Source organism: Plodia interpunctella, chromosome 19 (genome assembly GCF_027563975.2).
Source record: "Plodia interpunctella isolate USDA-ARS_2022_Savannah chromosome 19, ilPloInte3.2, whole genome shotgun sequence".
NCBI classification, from domain to species: Eukaryota; Metazoa; Arthropoda; class Insecta; order Lepidoptera; family Pyralidae; genus Plodia; species Plodia interpunctella.
Window position 1 is genome coordinate 6,463,574 of NC_071312.1, and position 19,253 is coordinate 6,482,826.

The window sequence follows — 19,253 nt, forward strand, 5'->3', positions numbered from 1 at the left end:
ATCCAAAATTTCGCACAGTAAGTTTATTTGTCCCCTCTAGCTCAATCTACTTAACCAATTTTCTTGAAATTTTGCATACATATAGTTCGAAATATGTAGAAGGACATATTGTACCTTTCATCCTGGAAAATTAACGTGAGCGAAGTCGCGGGCAAAAGCTAGTTATGCCATACATATTTCCCATGCCAGAAGGACAAACAATTACACGATCATAATTTTATCCGGTCAATGACCCCTGTGTAAAACTAGTGCGCTGTCTGCACTTTGTAATCAAAGAGTTTTTATTGCGTGTGAGCAAACTGTTGCACTATGAACCTATGGGAATATCTACAATCAATGTGGTTTAACTAGAAGTTTGTATTTGCAAATTACTATGAATTAAAGCTTTATAATATTAAATAATAGTTTAAAGACAACTTTAAACTATTATTGAATATAATAAGGGTCTGTTATGACAAAATATTATATTATAAATATTGTAATCTAACAGATAAATTAACTGCTAGATAAATAAATCCGCTCTAACAAACGTTATGAAACACATTTTTAACGCTATCTGTTTGATATGTGACATGAAACTATACTAATAAAGATAATTAAATAAAATATTAATACTTGTATTATTAAATAAAATTTAATAATACAAGAAACAAAAATTTTATATGGGAATTACCACTTTGGAGCGACCTAGCTTCATGCTATTGATGTTAAAAAAAATCTTGTAAACTAGCTGTTGACCGCAGCTCCGCCCGCTGCAACATATGTTTGACCTCGTATCATTAATCTAAAATGATTATATCCATTCCATATACTTTATTTATCGTTAAAAAAATATACAATAATATTACACCTAAATTAAACGAAAATTAATTTTATCAAAAACAGACTTTCGCATTTGTAATATTAGTATGGAATATACATTTTTTTAATTTTTTGTACGACTGTAATTACTGTTGTCTACTTTTAATGTCCGTATAATAGTAATATCCATCTATAATTAGCCATATAATATTGTCAATTCGATCTACAAGTGTTCTAAATTTAAATTAAAATCATCCAATGATTTACATTGAGACGTTACCGATCGTCCGAGCAGAGACGCTTGCGCAACTAAACAGAAGAGTTGAGTAAAGAGTTTTTGCTAATCTCGTGAACAGACAAACAAAACAAATCGAAGAGAGCAATTAGAATTTTGAATTTCGTTGAATGGTAAATAGATATGCTTATACCCAATTTTTTTTATAATTGCAAAAGTTTTATTGAGGTATTTATAACTCAAAATAACTAAGTATTTATTAACCAATATTGATATTATGGTTTAAAGATTATTAAGAATGTGTATACATACTATATATAACAATGATATTATATGTGTTTGAACTACGTCATTTCAGATATAGGTTGTAACTAATTTTCAAAAATATGTCATACTGTGACGAATCAACAGGTTTTTTTAAGCAAAAAGCTGTGGGTCAAAGTCAGTCAGAAAGCTGAATGTCGCCGGGGAGAGGTCACGTGTCAGCCGACCGCAACATTTTGTCTTTGACTTTAGTTTTTTGTACTCCGCAAAAAAGGGTAAATTTATGTCAAGTCTATCAATAACATACAAATACTTTCTTTTAAGATTAATAAATATCACAATGATATTTATTAATTTTAAAATCTAAGACTATATCTATGTAGTACTTTTAAATAATTAAAAGTATTTTTTTTTTACATTTATCGTTGTAAATGTGAAATAAAATTAAATCCTAAAGTAAGTTTGTTTGTTCGATTATTTGTTACATCTTCATGCTTTGTTTAATCAACCAATCTTCTTGAAATTGTACGTACAAATAGTATGTAGATATCCCGATATATATATATAGGGTCCCTTGTATATACATAGGACTACCTTACTATTCCCGTGGGAAATTAGCGCAACCGAATTCATAGGTAAAAGCTAGTGAAAATATATAAAATAATTTTAACCACAACCAACAAAAAAATTACCCGTTTACAAACTGTTAACCAAGATGCACCCGAGTGCACTAATTGTTGCAAGTTGGGCAAGCCGGACGTGCGGCCGACGTGTTGGTCGGCGCGGCCGACAAGGACGGTGGTAAAAGTACACCGGTTTACATTGGGCGGGGCTCACAGCTGGTGTCAACTTGAAACGCGAATTAGACGAAAATATTATGTAAAATTTGGAACACAATCTCAGATATACATCTAGTTAGATAATATACATCGTCTTAGAGTTTTAGGATTTTGTTTTCAATAAAGATATTCTAACTTGTTTCTATAATATTTCAACCAAAATATTAACAATTTATGTATTCAAAAAATCAAAGTTGCATTCAAACATGTACAAAACAGGAAAATAGTTCGCAACATAAGTTAAAATGTCATTCCTACAAAGTAGCCGTTGTCTAAACGATACAGGAACACACATCTGGACTAATATTATAAAATAAAGTAAGTCCGAAAGTAAGTTTGTTTGTTACCTCTTCACGCTCTAACAACTCAACCAATCTTCTTGAAATTTTGCATACATATAGTTTAAAATATGGAGAAGGACATAGGGTAGGGACATACCTTTCATCTCGGAAAAATAAATGTTCCCGTGGGAAAATTACGCGGGCGAAACCGCAGGCAAAATTTAGTAGTACATAATTAACACGTGGTGAAAAACTAGATCACAAAATTATGGTAATAGCCAGCAGATTTTTTAAAATTTTATTAAGGGGAAAAATTTTATTAAAAATTAATTGAGGTAATCATTTGTATATTACGGTAAATACAATGTTTGCAACTTAATTAGCATAATTTCAGCAAGCTATAACAAATATAACCATAATTTATAGAACTATAATTATGAACGAATTAACCTTAATTACGTCCTACTATCAATAAACAACAAACGCCACAGTCTAATCACAACAACAGAACATGGACTCGCGGCGACCAGTCCACCAAAAGTGTGTCACCGCTCGTAACCATATTGTAACACTTTCGTACTTCCTGACTCCTCATTTTTGCTCTCGCTCGCACTCACACGATCACACGTTTACGCAACAAGGCATTAAGATATCGGCGATCGAAGTCTTCCTGCTAGGTCAATAGAAAGTCTATCCTATCAATACTGTCACTCGAGATGGATTTATTAAGTAACATTTACATGAGAATGGATTCTGTCATTATCTAAACGTGTTCGACAAAATATAGCAGCAGATTCCTAAAAAGCAATTAGAGTATAGCTAATGGAATAACGTACAGAACAAATATCTGGCGATACCGCTTCTGTCTGGTCTTGGCAGAAGGGGCAAACCCAACCAGAACTTTCTTGACATGATCAAGGATGTGTGTGTCAATGGTCTGACAATTAAAGATCGACCTCCGGTGCTTAAAGGCTGAGGAAGAAACCGGAAAACCACTCGATATAAGAAAAAGGATACCGAACATTATGCGAGGAGAATAAAATGTAGAATGACTCTAGTCTTCGTCGCTCTATAGCTGGGAAAATAAACGGGAATTATATCATACATAAAAGAGAGTTGTTAGAACAATCAAAAATCGAATATTGTGCAAAATTTCTGATAATAATTACATACGGAACCTCAATCTAGATCACCAGAGGCGTGAAGGACGCCTTCTACCCACATTTTGGGTATTTTCCATACCTCTGACTCACAACTGCTGGTGAAAGGGTGTTGTGTAAATCCCCTCCCTCCAGGGCATAACCTCAAAACATTTGTTTATCAAAGATCAAACTGTCAGTGACCCTTGAATATAATGTATGATCAATCAATGTTTGTTATAACAATAAGTAACAAATGTCAGGAATAATTATTAACAAATGATTTTATTGGTTTCTTAACAGCTGAGATGATGATGTAATAAAATGCGTTAATAATAATAGTTTGATCACTATTATAATCAATGAAACTCATCATTCTATTGTTGAGTCTATTTTCGCCTCCCTGTAATCAGTTTTACTATATATTTATAGTTGCTCAACAACACAGATTTTTTTTCGAAATAAGAATGAAAATTGGCATAAAATAGTCACCGGGTCGTGTAACAATACATGTACAAGCTTTACGAAACAAGTGCTGGCACCTGCTCGGCGTCCTATTGAAACAGATAATGCACCGACCATGCCGTTCATAATGCATTATAAATTATACATATTTATACACCAAGAATCCATCGTTATTTTGCAAAGCTATAATTTTGAAGATTGATAGTTCAATCCGATGGATGCACACTTGTTTGGAAGAAAATCCACAAAAATTCGACGATATTCGTGGCGCAGTGGTAAACTGCTTGCATCTGGACTTACTGAGTGGTCCAGGGTTCGGTCGGGTTCCATCCCCGGTCGGGTCATGATGGAAAATGATCTTTTTATCATTGGCCCGGGTCTTGGATTGATCTATATATGTATATGTTATAGAATATAGTATCGTTGAGTTAGTATGCCATAACACTAACTTAGAACTTACTTTGGGATTAGCTCAATCTGTGTGTTTTTCCTTATTATTATATATATTTCCTTATTAATTTTTATATATTATTTTATATATTATTTTTATCTAATTCTACAATCAATAAATATTTATTTTATACTAATTTTATTTTATTGTATATTTATATTTTATGTAATTTTTATTGTCAGTTAATCTTTTTTCCTGAATATGGGTCCTGTAACCCTGAAATAAATGTGATTTTTTTATTCATATATTTGATGCCGAAAAATAAATAAAGCCGAGTACCTAATCTAATTGTTAAAGAATAATTTCTAAATGTGAGTGTATAGTGGACAAGTAACATTATCCTGTGGTTTTACTGCTTCTAGTAACGTAATAGAGGTCAAAAATCTAATAATCTCGGTTACAAAACATGCTATAACTTTATTCGCATTATGACCACTAACAGTCTCCTCACGAAGACCATTTAGTTCAGAAATAAACGCACAATTTATGTTACATTGTTACCACAAAATACTTACGGCTGTAATAATAAAATATCTACATAAACGGATTGGCTGAATCCTTGGAGATAAGACGAGAAATAAAAGCCAACATGCTAATTGCTAGCTTTAGGCTGCGGCTTCGCCCGCGTGAATTTCTCTGACTTCTCTGACTTTCACCCGTTATAGTTATTTTTTGAAAAAGTAGACTATATTTGAACGGGGGTCTTTAACTACCTGCATACCATATTTTACCAAAATCGGTCCAGCGGTATAGCCCTGAGACAGACTTCCGCATTTATAATATTAGCATGGAAAGTATGATATAGCTAGATTATTAACACCATATAATGTGTTAATACTTTAGGATGTATTTAATGTAGTCATTAATTGCCAGTTAGCTAAAGACAGACAATTACCGTTACAATAGTTTCGAAAACTCACTATCATTATATGCGATTGAAAATGATATTTTCCTGTTCTTACACAACACGAGGATTTACTAAGGAACTATGTAATTTAAAAAAATTATAACTAATTATTCCCCGTAAAAAAAATGAGAAATATATTAACATAATTAGTAATTTTTTATTTATTTTATTACGCTAATCTATGGCTTAAGTAATGATTTTGCAAATAATTATATCGTAATGAATATCATAAATTTTCAATTACAATACCACTACCACACAATCAAATCTATACCAGTAGCGTTCTATTGTAATAGTTTTTCATGTCTCAAGATTTTTTTTTAATTAATTGGTATCACGTAAAGACAATTATTCCATTATGAATTCATGTTCAAGATCAAATTCTTTGATAACCACTTGACATTTTCTTCTTTTATGTATTGGAACGATGAACAAATACATGAATGGAATAGAACTAATACGCACTCTCAGGTATATCTGAATTCTGAAGGGAACCAGTGGTCGCTATCGAGGTTATTTTGTTATATGTAATGCAGAAATTTCTACATACTCGTATATGGAATTTTTCGATCGATGGTTTGAGAGATTAGCGCGTTCAAACAAACTATTTATTGTTGACCAGCTTGCATCCGCGGCTTCGCCCGCGTATATCCAACGGGAACAGTTATTTTTCCGCGTGAAGAGGACAAACTTACTTTGGCATTTATAATATTTTTTAGGATTATATTAAATTAAGTTTTTAGTTTAGAGCGATTAGACACATTGTTTGCATGTCATATTCTCTTTCTCTCTCTCTATCTCTGTCTCTCTCATTTGCTTTATTATATTATTCTTCATAATTGATATTTCCTATTACATTTGCACTGTAGACTTTATCCTCAAAATGAGTCTTAATAACAGACAAGACCAATAACTACGCTGGTAAACTTCACGCCAAGTTAGATCTAGACGCAGCGGTAATAAGAGCGTGTTTTCCATCTGTTAGTATCCTTAACGTGCTGTCGACTGTACCCATAATTACACCTGAATTGCAATCTGTGTTCTGCGCTAGCGCCTACGTTAATTGTCGTCTGGTGTGTAAAATTAACTTGGAATGTCATTCCTGAAGTTAGAACAACATGAAAATGAAATTAGATCAACATAAATATACAGCTACGAATACATACATACAACTTAAATAAATTATACATTTATTCATTTAATCATATTCTTAGAATTATTGCTACAAGGAAGCAAAAGAACAATTATACCTTACATAACCACAATTATTTAGCGCAACAAATAATTTAAAAAAGTGGACAGTGACAATCGCTCTTCCTCGGTGTTGCGGCGATGTAACGCACCAGGAACACACACAATGCACTTCTCATAATCAACGAATAGCTAACGAAATTACTGAGATTTATAATATGAATAGAATAATGTTAGGCATTTTACAAATCATATCAAATTCAGTAATTAGACCTTCACATGCATTTTTCACGTCAAATTTTATATTATACTAGCAGCTCGTCCCAGCTTCGCTCGGGTAAAACTTTCATAGAAATCATCTTATAGATAATAAGATTTAATTCAAAATAATTGAAGTTCAGGATTCGAACCATCAACCATCCACAGTCAACGTGAATTCAATGGTGTTTACCGCTAAGCTATCTACTCACACCTTTAGTTGAAGAAATTTTGAATGGGATTCTTTCTTTTCACCCTAAAGGTGAAATTTTAAAAAATCCTGAAACACGGGTCTTATTATTTTTGTTGCATAGCATTTGTGCCAAGTTTCAAGTATCCTACAGTAAATTTTTCATACAAACATTACCCCAAACTTTTACCCCTTTAGGGGTCGAATTTTGAAAATTCCTTTCTTATCTGAGCACTACTATAATACCCTAAAACTACTGCCCAAATTTCGCGTTTATAGCTTCTATGGTTTAGGCTGGGCGTTGATTAGCAAAAAATGCTTGTTCTTTTATATACCTATAGGTAGTAATTCCTCAATCAGCTATCAACTCCTGGAATTTCGGAACGATCGCTGCTGAAAAAAATTCATTTAAACAATGTTAGCATCATCAGCTTAGTATTATTGTTTCAAAAATATAAAATTATTTATTTACTATAACTTCTTCTCGTGCCATCTCCCTTTATTGGCGTGTAACATTTTATCACTTATATGTAATCTGTATTGTCTGTCTGCATGTAATCTGTAGCGAGCTCAAGAAAAGAAACGAAAATTCGTAACAGTAATGTGGTGAAAAAAATCTGGAATCGAGTGGAAATTGCAACCACGACCCAGTCTATCCGGGACTCTCTCTCGACTTTATCTCGGGAGACAGGATTCCGGATTATTTTTTTATCTTATTATTATTTTCAAAACCAAGGTGAGATATAAAATGTTATGAGACACTGAAGCAAACTACGATAAATTTTCTGTCAGTCGAAATTATCCAAAATTTTATTTACCGTACTTGTCAAGTATGGTAATTATAAAGTCATCAAAGTTTTAACGTTAATTTATAACATAATTGCTCAATAAAGGCGCGTTCTCACCATCTTCTTAATAAGCAGTAATAGTATACATTACCGACAATCATCATTCGCGTCTATTGTCTATGGCAGAGGTTCCTAAAGTGGGTTCTGACCTAGAGGTTACGTGAAAAGGCCCCGTGAAAAATTATACTCGGAAATATTGTTTCCAAAAACATTCAAAAATTTTACACGCTTCCCGATGTTAATTACAAATTACTTTGATGTTTCATAGATTGTTCACAAACGTGTTAAAATAGATGAGACGTATTGCATAAAAGATTATCAAAAACAAAATATTAAATTAACTACAACATAAAAAGATTAGAAATAAAAACAATATAGTGCAATAAAAACTAAATTTATTATATATAAATAAGATTATTTTAACGTAGATCGTCTGCCTGATAATTGACCAATAAATACGATTCATCATACGACGAATTATTCAATTGGATAACTGTCAAAATATATTAATTAATGAGCCTTAGCTGTTCTCAGTGGAGGCACGAGTACTATATTTTTAAAAGACATATCATTGCTGCAATGTATCTCACTATAAATCATATTTATCGGTCCCGTAATCACCACGCTATTACATCAAAACAGAATCATTATTACACATAGACTTATAAAATGGCTAGTCTAATAATTGCGAGGATTTGTGCATCGGTTGCTCAACGATAACATTATCCTTCGGATAATTGATCAAATGTGGAACAATGTAGTAATGGAAAGGTCGATAATTTTTGATGCACTCGATTTTTCGTGGTCGTAAAGTCCAAGTATTTGTTCAAAAATGTGTTGTTTGTATGGACACTTTTTGGCACATCATATTTATATTATGCTAGTAGGTTGTAATATGAATATGTTTTCCGGTGATGGAAAACATCGAGAGGAAACCTGCACACTGGTTGATTATTATTAACTTGTGTGTGAAATGGAGAAGGCAATGGCAAACCACTCTATTAATAATGCCAAGAAAGTTGTTGTGTGTGTTTCATTCCACGTAATGACCATGACCCTCAGCCATGAAGAATACGACTATGAAGAAGTAGGTTGTAGCTTATTTTCTCAATAAGCTACAAACTACTAGCATTTCGCAACGACCCCTGATGAGAAGAAAAGCCGAAAGAAACTCTTGGTATTTATATTTTGGTTAACTTTCGATGACTTTATGATCACACCAAGTACCTCCAAGCGCATCATTTCCTCCTGGATTCAGGTTTGAGCTATGAAGATTGTCAATTAACTTGAAAACATTGGAAGTGGCCAAACCAAAACTCCAAATGCAACAGATTAAAAAGAAACCAAAAAAAAAACACACGTAAACATCTTCAATACCCATAATAATTACTTTACACACATTAACAAGGTCAAACAGACGGAAGCCACGACTAATCTCAATCATATCATACCAAACATTATAATTATCAAAAGATTACTATATATAGAGTGCAATTAAATCAAATTTTTCGAATGCACTGAGCCGGCGCGCGCGCATTAGAGCATATCGAAGGACGATGCGTGGAAGTATAAAACTTTGTAATTCCTATTCACTTTTTCTATGAAATACAAGCACGCATAACGGATGTAATGTAATTGATATGATGTAGTAGATAATGGATGATGATGGATAGATAATAATGGAATTGGGAAAAAAATGTACAGAAAAAATAACTCCGTTTTTGTAACTGTAAACATATTTGAGACCAGGATCTCCTTTTAAGTAAATAATTACCTGTGTAAAGATTTTTGATGTTAATAAAGATGCCTGAATATTTGGCATTGGTTTAGGCCATATTCAATAATAGTTTCAGTTTTGGCCAAACATTCAGCCGTAACTTTCAAACAACCTAAACAATTTTTATTAACATCAAAAATCTCTACACATTTAATAAATAAATATATTAGGACAAATCACACATATTGAGCTAGCCCCAAAGTAAGTTCGAGACATGTGTCATGGGATACTAACTCAACGATTCTATATTTTATAACAAATACATATATAAATAAACATCCAAGACCCGGGCCAACCAGAAAAAGATCATTTTCCATCATGACCTGACCGGGGTCGCCCGGGACCTCTCAACCGAGAGGTGTGGCAAAAACATTACCTATGTAAACACTATACCTATAAATAAAGATTATTAAATATAAAGATCACTAGGGTGAAAACAAAAATTACTTTAAAAAATGTTATTACTAGCCGAAAGTTTTGGATTCGGCCAAAAATCATGAGCAAAAAATTTCTAAACAAACTAAATTTTACTACTATACTTAATGTTTACTAAAGTTAAATTTATAATTTCAGGTAAATTTGGGATAAGGAATTTTTTAGTTTAGTGAAAGGGTTAAAAATACGAATCAAGACTGAGAACTCTAAGAAACTATGTATATTTAGTATACTGATAATGAATTCCGATTTACCTATTCCACGCCCACAGTTACCAACCGAAAAATTTCCAGATTTTAATATCATAAGTAACTTGAAAGCCTTGAGACCGTTCTTATTTGCGAAACATATGCGTGGCGGCCAATTATGTCGTGTTCGTACGTGCGAATGACGTTATTCATAGTATATGAACAATAAATAATAATCGGATATAAACTGTATGAAATAGTTTTCTCAAAGAGACCGTCATCCACGTGTCTGGCTTTTTAATGGTTGATTGGGATGAAGTGGCAATCCATCCTTAATCCTTAACAGATGTCTGCGACCTGTTCGCAACGCATATTTTTTCCAAACAAACGAAAACACACAGCCGGCGTTTTCTGCAATCAATGTGTTGTAGAGTAAAATAAACTTTTTTTATCACGCAAAATGTGTTAGACAGATTCCGATTAAATTGTGTATACGGGTAGAATCTAACCTGGAAAAGCTTATAGCCTAGGTATATATTGTCTCGTAGACCCTAACGGCGTATTCAGTAGAAACAATAATAATATAAATAATTGCGGATCTAAATTGTGCCAGATAAGAGTACTCTCAAATTTATATTTTTCATCCTATCCGCAAGAAGGAAATTTCCTTGTTTCTGTTTAATCATGTGCTAGAATGATTATAGTGACGTTGTAAAATTAAACCAGAACAATTAAGATAAATGGCAGCATTATACAATTATTCCTATGTCGTTGTATGCACTAATTTGAAAAATAATGAAACGACCATCTTTATTGACAATCAAATAGAGAGCACGCGATGTTTTCTTAAAGAACTTGTTTTACGAAGTGTTTGCCATTTATTGTGTTTCTATTCTCTTTCTTTTTTCGTTCCCCTTTATCTAATAAATTTTGTGAAATAATCACTTTATTATTCAAAGTATGTACCAAGATATAACAAGATTTTTGGACTCACCAAAACGCCCCGTACTAATTGCACCTCCTCAGAAAGAAAATAGACTTTGCCATAAATAAATATCACAGTTAAAAACTCAAGCTTAAAAATAGCAAATTGTGTTTAAATTAAATAATATTATATCATATTATTGCATATTTTTGACGATTCACACACCTTGTCCTTGCGTAACCAGATTTGTTATTTGTAAAGGTTGGCCAGAGAGGTATAAAGATCCACTGAGGAAATAAATTGATACATATGGAAGGTTATTTACGATCAAATTGATATTAATAATGTATTAGGTTGTTACATGATTTCATAATAATCCATAGTGAATTGCACAGTATAACGCCTTTTCAAATCAATTGAGCACGCTTTAAAATCTCGGTCGGGTGTAAAATGTTCGTGATCAAAAATAAAATAATCACAATATATTAGTAGCCTCACGTGGCCTTGCTATGTCATTAAACGTCTGTCTGTCTGTCTATTATTTAGTAACTAATGTGCAATGAGTTTCTTTTTTGTTCTTTTGTACGTTACAATAATTTCGTAATGTGCCAAAAACTGAAAAAAAAAAAACTAAATTGAGTTTGACCTTTTGTTTTTTGTAGTTAACGTGCCTATTATTTTTTAGAGTTTATTCTTCATTAATTATATCTTCTTTCATGGTATTACTCTCTCTCTCTCTCGTGTCTGAGCGTGATTCTGAAGGCGTCCGACAAAGTCCGCTTAAAAAAAATGTTGTTTTTTTTTTATTAATTTAAAAATACTCTCCTGGCGATAGCATTTCCAAGAAGGGTTGCTGTCTGCCAGGCTAGTAAAGTTATAGCCGGATCTCCAAAATGTTAAGTTTTATTTTTATGCTAACTACGGGCTTCGCAGCCACGTATGCAAACGGGAATACGCGAAGATGGGAGAAAGACACTCTCATCTGAATTACCACTAAATACTTTTTGAAATATCGTATCGTTAGCCTTTGTCGAAACTTATGAATAGAGTGTAAATACATTCACGAACACTAAGAGCTATTAATTAATATAGCTGTGGAGCAATTTATTTCAAAACTGCTAATATACGCGTTGCTTCACTATGGAAAAACTCCCAGTAGCCTGTAACCACCTCTCACTTACGCTTACTATATTATATTGACACAGGTTTTTTGCTCACAATTTTGTACGCAAATAAAAGCCTGTTCTTGTAATGCTTTTGTAGTCCCCCCGTACACACAATATGTGATCGTCCAAATCAAAAGGGATCTTACGGCGCCCGGCACTTACGCCATTATTGCCGTTGTTTTGTATTGGAACAACGGCAATAAAGACCTAATTGCTAGCCGCTATAATATCCCTTTTGATTTGGATGACCACATATACCTTTATTAAATTTGAGCTTGATCCATGCTTTATTGCTCAGTCGCGCTCCGTTATTTTGACGTCCGTCAACAGTTACAGACGTTGATCAACAATGAAATTGTATGAAGTTTTCACGTATGTGCGTATCAAAACCTATAAAAGTAACGTGGTGCCGTCGCACTACGCAAAGAGCACGTATGAGCATCGCTCTAATATAGCTGTACATTGTCTGTCAGTCAGATTATGAAAGAATTTTACTCATCAATCAATATTCTTTATTTGCGTTTATAAATACACAGTCTTTCTACATGCAAATATTACTATTATACATTACATAATTATATTACATCATATTGATAAAAGTGGTTGAGTCCCAGGTTCGGATCGTGCTCATGTCACCCGAGTTTGTTACCAATTTTACTCAGGAATGATTATTTAATTTATATATTCCATGTACTGATTTTTGTGAGAAATTTGTTTAAAAAAGTAAATTGTGTTGTAAGAAATAGACCGTAATCTTTTTCCTACACTTCTTTTTTACTTAATTACTAATAATTATTTACTCACATATAATTTATATGCATAATTACTACTATTGTTATAATTACAATCTTTTTAATCTAATTTCGAAACGATTCCTATGTAATGACCATTGAGTAACAACAAGTTCTCCCGTATTCTAAGTCCATACCTTATTAAAATAAATATGTATAAAAAATTAAATTGAAATTAATTTTTACATTTTATCTATAAAAATGTAAGTAGGCTATGTCCGTACATAGGAGATAATAATGAAAAATAATTATGGGGGATCTTTATGGGACTAATAGAAGCCAAAACAATATTTTTTGTCTTTCTGTCTGTATGATTAGTTTTACAGTTGTACTTATAGCGGATGGTCTAACTTAAAATCTGGTATATGTTACATCGCGATACGTTACTTAGAACCCAAGATATTAACTTAATAAGTTATAAGCGGACGCATGAATTAAACGCGGGCGAAGCCGCGGGCAAATTCTAGTAACATACAATTACTTTCGAACTCATTCCACCCTTTGTCCTTTAACAAAATTTAAGTTTAGAATATAATTGCGTACGTGTGGAGTCAACATGCGTAACCTTATTTAACAATAGGACACAGTTACTTCTCGTATCAAGTTGCCTTATATGTGTCTCTATCTCGAGGCAATAAAGGCGAGTTTCCAGAGTGCTAGATTGATGTGAGGTTAGCTGTACAGTAAGTAACCCCTTAAGGTCGAGTTGCCTCTCGGTAGTCACCTCGTGAACGTTGCCTAACATATAAACGTGACAAACGCGACCAACATATATATGTTTTTAGTATGTAGTATCACATTTAGTATCTGTAAGATCGAGTTCCGCTCGGATTTTTTTTACGTGAAAATAGTGAGTATTCCCAGACATTTTCCCAGCTAGATAAATATTTGACCTTAAGCAGCTATATTTCAAATTTAAACAAAATCGTTAATCGTTTACATAAATGCAAATGCGAATAAACGTTTAATAGTACAGGAATAGGATAAAGATACTTGGGTCTCAAAAAGCCCAGCTCCTAATAGAGTTTCGGGAATTTCTCGATATTATTAACCCTTACAGTCTCAGTGTTTTTTCGCTTCCTTCACAGCACTTCAGATGTTTGAGATAACATGTATAATGAGAATCGTAAGATTCTAAGTTTAAATCGTATTGTATTTTCTAAATATGGCACTAAATATACACTAAAGAAGAAACTTCACACATACACACATACACAAACAGTTAAACACATTGTGCGGTACGAATCAAATTTTAATGCTTTACATTCCATGTTGTCTAATTAATGAAGTTATCATTAATTATGTATATAAACCATTATTATAATTTTCATGACAAAAAAATATATAATAGACAAAAATATAGCATGCACACTTTTGTTTTTAAATACGCAACTAACTTATCACTTTTATTTCCAGATAGCTACAAAGCACACACAAAATGAGGACGTCGTTGTACTTAGTATGCGTGTGCGCCGCTCTAGTCGCGGTGACCGCTGCGCCGGCGCCGGAACCGAACCCAGACCCACAACCCAGTCCTGTGGCTAACCCACAACCTAACCCGGCAGACGACAGACCTGAAATCATCGAGATTATTGCCCCAGCTGCAAGTGCACAGGTGAGAAACATTATATAAATTATGGATAAAATTTCTAATAGAGTGACATGAAATGATGGGTCCGGACGAGCTGTAATAACCATGTTGCTCAGTCGTGATCCGTTGTTTCTATAGATTTTGACAGTGACGTGATCATATATACCCATATATTATTATATTATGTACATTGAAACGTCATTCAATTTCTGCGTTGTCTGTCGACGGACGTCAAAACGACGGCGACTAAACAACGGGGCATGACTCTAAGGTGATGATAACTGGCGGCAGGTGGCGCGAGACCAAGGACGTTGACGTATTCTTGTGATGGTGGCCAACACTCATTTTGGGTCATTGAGCCTGGATAGTAAGAAATTTATAATGAAACACATATTAATATTTTTCCTGGTGGGTGTTTATTATTCGGTTTATTTTTATAAATCGTCAGCACACATATGATAAACAATTAAGCTATCATTAAGGTTTCCCTTAATTTTAAATAGCTACATATTTCCATACAATGCTTCCTACTTAATAAAAATAGGAACCTGCGTATTTATTACAAAAACAATTAGTTATTTAATAATATTTTGGCGTGTCCAACGACAATCTATCATATCGAGAAATACAAGCGAAGGCCGTAATAAAAACGCGTCCTTTTTAATCATTCACGCGAGATTCTGAACGCATAATCATTTAAACATTTTGAATGTATGCAAATTTTAATGTTACAAACAATAAAGATATTTTACTACCTAATTATTTACATAAGATTCCTGAGAAATATATAATCTTCTTTATTATTTGTGGTCTGCGCAATATACTTATGATATATATGTTTCCGCAAGTGGCGTGTGGTCCGGAGCGCGGGCGGAGTCACGAGCCAAAGCTAGTTCTATATAATACGTAGTCTACTACTAAAACATCTTTATATACTCTCACGCAGATTCTTTCTATTCAAACCTTCATCAATAAAAAAATCAATAAAATGATATCGTTAAGTAACAATGTATTTCTGCAATTTCTGAAATTTGTAACCTTACTTTAAACATAATCAAGGTACTAAAATTTGTTGAGTAATAGTAAGTTATCCAACTTAAAATACTGTGTCATCTTCTTCATAACTAAACACAAATCTCTTATTCGGTTAGCCTAAAGACATCATTAGCGTGCACATAATTAGGTAAAGCAAGGAAATAATCACACTGTCTAATTACATCCTTCTGTGGGAATTCTGCTAACGCTCAATATGTAAATGACACCTATCTTGCATTAATCATATTATATTAAAGTAAATTAATTACACTGTGTACACGGGATCATAATTTGGCAACGATAAAATCATAAAATCGTTTCATTCGTTGCAAGCCTGTCCACATAAAAAATAACCTTTAAATTTTGAAGACCCCGCTCAGATTTTATGTAAAGCAAGGATGAGCCTTTGGGAATGCTATTGTGGCCTATCAGCTATCAAGGTGTATATCAACTAATCGCCTCGTATGACCGTTGCAGGAGGTTATGGACAGTTTCTGTTCTAGGATGTATTACACACACATACACAAGGGATGGTTACACCTCATTAATATTGTAATCAATCACGCAGTAAGTTAGTTACAAATCATATATAAACAAACAAGCCATTATTAAAGGGATTAAACAGCCCAACACATTATAAAGATGTCGCAGGTCAGATTTGGAAATCTCTGACAAAGTAGAATGCAATTTGCATAGCATATACGGTCATTACGAAATTTATTCAAACTACAGCTTTTACAGTAACATACACAAAAGAAGCAAAAATCTTTAGGTTACTGGGGTCAGATGTCACCAAACGTACAACATACCTAACTAATAGAATGGGTAAAATAAGCAATCATCACTTATTCACACATTAAATTGTACAGAAGCCTGCAATACAAAAACTCATCTCATCATGTCTCATCGGTATTAACTAATGGGTCTCACGCTGCGTGTTGCTCGGAGTCCTTCCTTAATCTCTAGGTCCAAAAAGGACATTAATTAACAATTTTATTTGCTAAAGTTTGTACCCTAACATACCTAGAAATAGACGTAAATTAAATAAGTATATCTTTTACACATGTAATAAAAAGGTGTAAAAGACTTACCTTTATGTTGCTGCAACAGCTTGAAATGTTGTTTCCTTAATTCTTTAAATTGTTTATGTATTTTTCTTATTCCAGGAAACGCTGGCAACACTGAACCTGGGTGCTCCAGGTTCTGAACTAAGCGAACGAAACAAACGCACCATCGGTATACTCCGGCAGCTCTTCCCAACTCTCACACAGGTAGGTATATTTTACCACTGTGCTATAAGTTCTGTCATGTTTTGAGAAATAACTTTATTGCAACCTTTGAAATCGGGCAATATTTTGGTGAATAGGTACTCGTATATCTTGAAATGTATGATTATTAACATCATTATCAAATGGGATATCGTCAAATGGGATATCGGACTTCCAAAATTTCTTTGTCCAAGCTCCTTCAGTCCTGTTTTTATATTTATTTCTTTAATTTTAAATTGACAGGATTGACAGGATATCCTATAACAATTTCAGAGCCGCATCCTAAGGATAGTATATGTTCTAGATAATCGAAAAAAAAGTACAGCAGATCACGAGCATGATATTGACGACCTTCGGCCCAATATTTCTGAAAGCATTCCTCGGGAACCGTAACGGTGGTGGAGGCAACACCGGCGGAGGGGGCGGAACCGTCGAGCTCGACGACGATGAAGATGACGACGACACTGAGCCTGTTACTCCTTCAACGACTACTACGTCGACAACAACAACAACAACAACAACAGAAGCACCAACCACTGAATCGAGGAGAAGAAAGCGAGCGTTGACCTACTTGCTGGTTTGTGGAGATCGTTTTGTGCGCACTAACCCTAGCCTGTCAAGGGACGACAGAGCGGGCGCGCGCAGACCGCGCGCCTTCATCGTCATCACATCTCATCATCAGTCCGACATCATTTCTCAAATTTAATAGCTATATTTCAATTCCAGAATGCGATCGCCGAAGACCAGAATTCACTGCTCTTGGGGGCGGAGTCCCAGCAAGCGGAGGTGCGAGTAGGCTTCGGCGAAGGAGGACAGGACCAGCAGACAGCCGCGAGTGAAGACCAGCAGGCAGCAGCTCAGACCAACTCGGCCAGTATCGACGAGATCACTCTTGATGATGCTGACAACAGCGAAGAAAATAGAAATAAAAGGTGAGCTGATTTTCAGTATCAATATTTTGATTTGTAAAAATTAAATCTGAAATGAAAATTAAATATGTTTATCTACTCGGCAGAATATACAAAAACTCTTATTGAGAGTACTTACTTTACATAAGAAAGAAAATTAAGAACATTTCCTTGTCTAACTTTACAATAAATTGATTGAGTATTCCCAAGATTTCAAAAGTTAAGATGTGTAAGAAGAAAAATAATTTTATTTCGTAGAGACAAATATGAGATATTGCCGATAATAATATATAAATTAAAAGAAATTGCATATGCTACACTTCAAAATGAACAATAAATTGTATGCATAATTGAAAGAGCTGACCATACTTCACGAGCACAGCTTACAGATATTGCTAAACGAGTTGTCTTTGTGACATTGGTTGGTAAACAATAGAATATGGAACAAGCTATTGTGATTTTTTTGCTCAACTTTTCAATTCGCACGTTCGATTTCTTCTAGACTTACCATGAGTTCGAATATTCGCATTACAAGCACATGTAACAAACAGTTGCGTGTGAGCATAATTTACTACTGTTACGTTACTGGATTTAGCTCGCAACGAAAAATAAAGAAAAACAGGACTATCATGGATTAAATAGATGTTTATAGCAGGAAAACAGTAGGTATAGAAAATACTCATATACAAGGTACGCAACCCTTTTAAATAGAAATATCTATATAACTATGGTAATACTGGATTTCATCTTGATATTGAGACATTTGAGCAATCATCATGCCGCATAAAGCTCAATGTTTAAGGCATCCATATATAATTGTAGTAAAAAATGGAATAAACAAACAAATAATTACAATTCTGCAAGAACTATATTTTGCATCACAAACTCACAACACTCAAGACTATTGCAATAATTTCAACCATTTACGTTGAACCGAAGCAATTTAGATCGGCTAGTCATTTTACTAACACAAAGTAAACTCTAGTTCTATAAAACCAGGGATTTATTCACAAAAAATCACTACTCTGATTTGTATAGTGATTATATACTGCCTACTACCTATTATCAGAACGCAACAACCATCTTAGAATGATAATTAAATATATTATCAAAAAAATATGAATATTTTCTTTTTGAATTTGAGACGTACGAATAGAAACAATCGAGTTTCCTTTTGCTCAGTTAGGTACCTATTGAATTTTTATTTAAATTTTTCAGATTCTTACTTGGAGGCGGAAGCCAGGGTGGTTCAGGCGGCGGCTCCGGCAACTTCTTGTTCGACATTGTCAGAGTTAGTATA

At 33.6% G+C, this 19,253-nt stretch overlaps 1 protein-coding gene across 3 annotated transcripts in view; it reads left to right on the top strand.

Annotated features, from left to right (window-relative positions):
- LOC128678205 (uncharacterized protein) overlaps positions 1 to 19,253 on the top strand; it is a 41,434-nt gene that overhangs the window by 20,306 nt on the left and 1,875 nt on the right. For 2 of the 3 annotated variants that reach the window (XM_053759593.1, XM_053759594.2), the window contains exons 2-6: positions 14,568 to 14,766; positions 16,944 to 17,048; positions 17,350 to 17,622; positions 17,772 to 17,977; positions 19,172 to 19,244. In XM_053759593.1, coding sequence (XP_053615568.1) covers positions 14,590 to 14,766; positions 16,944 to 17,048; positions 17,350 to 17,622; positions 17,772 to 17,977; positions 19,172 to 19,244 — 834 coding nt within the window. In that variant the 5' untranslated portion in view covers positions 14,568 to 14,589. The remainder of the gene's footprint in view (positions 1 to 14,567; positions 14,767 to 16,943; positions 17,049 to 17,349; positions 17,623 to 17,771; positions 17,978 to 19,171; positions 19,245 to 19,253) is intronic. The other variant, XM_053759595.1, reaches the window with a different exon arrangement.